The sequence below is a fragment of the Lactuca serriola genome, chromosome 6 (assembly GCF_051521515.1).
Source record: "Lactuca serriola cultivar US96UC23 chromosome 6, Lser_US96UC23_V15, whole genome shotgun sequence".
Classification (NCBI taxonomy): Eukaryota; Viridiplantae; Streptophyta; class Magnoliopsida; order Asterales; family Asteraceae; genus Lactuca; species Lactuca serriola.
The window spans coordinates 58,825,448-58,829,242 of NC_136413.1; the positions used below are offsets into that span (position 1 = coordinate 58,825,448).

Below are 3,795 nucleotides of genomic sequence, written 5' to 3' on the forward strand. Positions count from 1 at the left end.
TAATAGAAATATCTACAAAAATAATATTTTTCCATAACTTACTTCGAAGTTGGTGGCGGTTGATGGTTGGGCAGCGACAGTAAAGAGGGACAGGGCAACGACGATGGAGGTAAACTATGACAATGGGGTGAACATCTACGGTGATGGTGGTGGGAAGGACTTTGACGACCACAATGGCGGCGGTGTGATGTCAATAGTTGATAGACAAAAAAGATAATTGAAGAAGGTATTATTTGTTATTAAAGTAAGACGGGAGAAAATAAAATCACATCTATGATAAAATAAAGATTGATTTATACCCACTAAAAACCTCCACACTACGTTGCGGGTGCAAAATAGTTTAATGTATCGAAAAATTATAACATGCAAATTTTATGATCGATAATTTGTTTTCTTGTTAATTACCGGTTGTTTTTTATTTTTTCATTCTACACACAATAAGGTCAAAGAAATAAAATAAAAATGTGGATGACTCAGGTTGAAAGTTATTAAATATTAGGGTAAAAATGATATATATATATATATATATATATATATATATATATATATATATATATAATATTCATAATTGATTTTAGAAACTAAAAATGTCAAAGTGGTCAACAAGACAAAAGTCTAAAACATAAAAACTTTATTATTCCTAAAAAAATTGAGAATTATATATATATATATATATATATATATATATATATATATATATATATATATATATATATATATATATATATATAATAGAAACTCATAGTAACGTTTAGGAATCAATTTATATTTTTAATTTTGCAATATTATACATAAAAATAATTTCTAATCTATTTTTACAAGCATTATATATATATATATATATATATATATATATATATATATATATATATATATATATATATATATAATGCTTGTAAAAATAGATTAGAAATTATTTTTATGTATAATATTGCAAAATTAAAAATATAAATTGATTCCTAAACGTTACTATGAGTTTCTATTTTAACGTTTTAATAGAATATAATTCCCTTACAGATACATCCTCTAGCACAAAGAAGCCAAGTTACCCAACCAATGATGATATCTTTCCACACAAAACTGGCTATTGCCGGTCACATTCACCAATAACTCTGACTCAATAACTTGTAATATCAGGTTTCCGGTTGGTTAACGACTCAATAATTTATCTCCCTTCGGTGCTCATCCACATCCGCAGACACTATATATACCACCACATCCTTCAGGTCTTGGATGTCGGCTTCCCTCGTTAAAGCCTATAGTTTTCTCTCATATTAGCCAGTGATTCCTTCATTATTTACTCTTATGCCATTCTAGGTTATGGTTGCTGTTGTTAACTGCAAACCGCAGAGCCTCAGCTCCTCCCCTGCCATCGGCTTCCCCCGATTCCGCTACTTCCGCTACCGCCGCCTCCGGTGACGAATATCTATCTATTCCTACCTTAATCGGATTTCATTTCTAAGTGTATATAGCTTAATAGACTTGTAGATACAAAAAATTATAAGATGTCAACGAAGAAGAGCAGCCCGAAGGAACAGGGGAAGAACAAGAAGGGGAGATTATCTGAGAAATCGGTGTCGTTTCACGGCCGTGTTCCTGAAGATATGGTTGGGAAGTTGATTAGGCCAAGGACAGTGCCAAATTTGATCACCGGTAGAGGTGCGATTACGACGGAGGCGATTACGCCTCCGAAGCTGACGAAGTTGTTGCTTAACGTCACGGTTCAGAGAAGTTTAGGTCCCGTGCAGGTGTTGATATCTCCGGAATCGACCGTCGGTGACCTTATCGCTGCCGCTCTCCGCCAGTACTCCAAGGAAGGCCGGCGAGTGATATTTCCGTCTCTAGATCCTTCCGGATTTGATCTTCATTACTCGCAATTTAGTCTAGAAAGTAAGTGAAATCCCTTTTCTCTCTCGTTAGATTCACACACTAACAACAAACATTAAGCTAAAATTTGCTGTTTGCATGATGACGTTAATCGACCAAATAAGTAGCTAATCTGCTACATAATCGTAATCGACAGGTTTATCTAGAGACGAGAAGTTAAACGAGTTAGGTTCACGGAATTTCTTCCTTTGTCCTAAGCAACCGGCTACCACTGCCGGAAGTAGCGGTGGTCATGGTGAAGTCGGAGTCAGTTACGTTGGGATGACTACTACATCACCGCCGTCATCGTCCACCTGCTCGACGGAAGCAGAGAAAGTGACGAAAGGCGGAGCAGTCTGGCTCAGGTTCATGGAATTCATGCTGTAAGATTTGATCATATTGATTGATTTTTACTACAGTATTTGTAGTTTCAAATTAATTGGTATTCAAATTTCTGGTTCCAATTCAGTTTCCGAATTTCATCAAAATAAAGATTGATTTTAAGATTGATTGATGATTGGGTTTGAAATTGATGTACATGGATTAGCTATTTAGCTTGTATGAGTATACAATCTCAATAATATAATGTTAAAAGCCATACCCGCAATATTTAAGTTATAATTTGGAATATATTTATTTGATAATTGAACAAATGGATGGAATCTTTTGTTGGACCTCGGATTGGTCCGATTTAGACCCGATCTTGTCGGGTGTTTTAATGATGTTCGTTTTACTGTCACATGATTCCAACGAGGGTCAACACCGTTGTGAATCGTTTTGGTTGTTGAAGGCTTTTCTACCATTTCATTCAAAGAGCATTGGGTTTAGGTCAATGTTATAACACCATTTCACATGTCAGCTCAACTATAACACCACCTTAACACCATGTAGAAAATGATGTTCCTTGTTATGACATGTTATGAGAGTAGAGAGAGAAAGAGACAGAGAGAGAGAGGCAAAGAAAAATGATGCTATTGGCCAATTCTCCCGTTGCAAAATGTTACGACACCAACGAGATGTACCATAACACATAAGGGGGGGGGGGGGGGGGGGGGGGGGTTCCCCGTCACAACGGCCGTTGAGGGTGCCACATCACCCGGTTGCTTCTCGTTTTTGGCCCATACCGCATCCTCTTATACTATTAGGTGTGGGCAACATGTTATTACATGTTAACACACTCAAAAGGTGACATGTCAGCATCCTACTCATACATAAGTGTTATAACACCCAAGGTGAAAATAAACAACATCTAATAACATGTGATAACATCAATTATTTTGTATTTTTTTTTTTATTTTTTTTGATTTTTTTTTTTTCTAAATTTCGAATTTGTTTTTTTATTTATTTATATTTGAAAAGTAAAAATAATATTTTAATAAAACTTAAATTAAAAACAACATTAAAAAAAATTACAACAAAACACAAAAACATTTAAAAACCTAAATAGCAAAAAATAAAATAAAATAAAATAAAAAAAGATGATAAAACCTACATTTTTTGGCCTAAAACTATTCATCTTCGTTTTCGTGACCAACAAAGATGTAATCCGTCAAGTCTTCACGAAGTTGCTTGTATTTTCGCTGATCTTGAATATCAACCACTCTATATAAATATTCCGATGTCCCTAGTTGAAATTGCACATGTCTTGGCTCCGTAGGCGAATACATTGCAATATTGCGTCCTTTATCTTCGACAACCATGTTATGCATTATGATACATGCATACATGATATATCGTAGAGTATCTAACTCATAAGGTCTCGTTGCATGTTCAACTATGTGCCATTTTGATTTCAAAACCCCAAAAGTACGTTCAAACGTCCTTACGTGCTCCTTCTTGTCGTCTCTTGAAATATTTGTCCCTTGGATCTATTGGGTGTCGAAACGCCTTTACAAACGTGGAATATTGTGGATATATTTCGTCTGTAAG

At 34.9% G+C, this 3,795-nt stretch overlaps 1 protein-coding gene across 1 annotated transcript; it reads left to right on the forward strand.

Moving 5' to 3' along the window:
* Positions 1–1,243: 1,243 nt before the first annotated feature.
* Positions 1,244–2,487, forward strand: LOC145058706 (uncharacterized). Its single transcript, XM_079006608.1, has 2 exons — positions 1,244–1,890; positions 2,024–2,487. The coding sequence occupies exons 1-2, from the start codon at positions 1,506–1,508 to the stop codon at positions 2,251–2,253; spliced, it is 615 nt and encodes a 204-aa protein (XP_078862734.1). The 5' UTR covers positions 1,244–1,505; the 3' UTR covers positions 2,254–2,487.
* The last annotated feature ends 1,308 nt before the right edge of the window (positions 2,488–3,795 follow it).

What these genes read in the sequence shown, in the direction of transcription:
- LOC145058706 (XM_079006608.1), top strand. Translation starts at nt 1,506, where the DNA reads ATGTCAACGAAGAAGAGCAGCCCGAAGGAACAGGGGAAGAACAAGAAG. An exon ending in CTCGCAATTTAGTCTAGAAA is followed by an intron (nt 1,891 to 2,023) that starts GTAAGTGAAATC and finishes CGTAATCGACAG; the next exon opens with GTTTATCTAGAGACGAGAAG.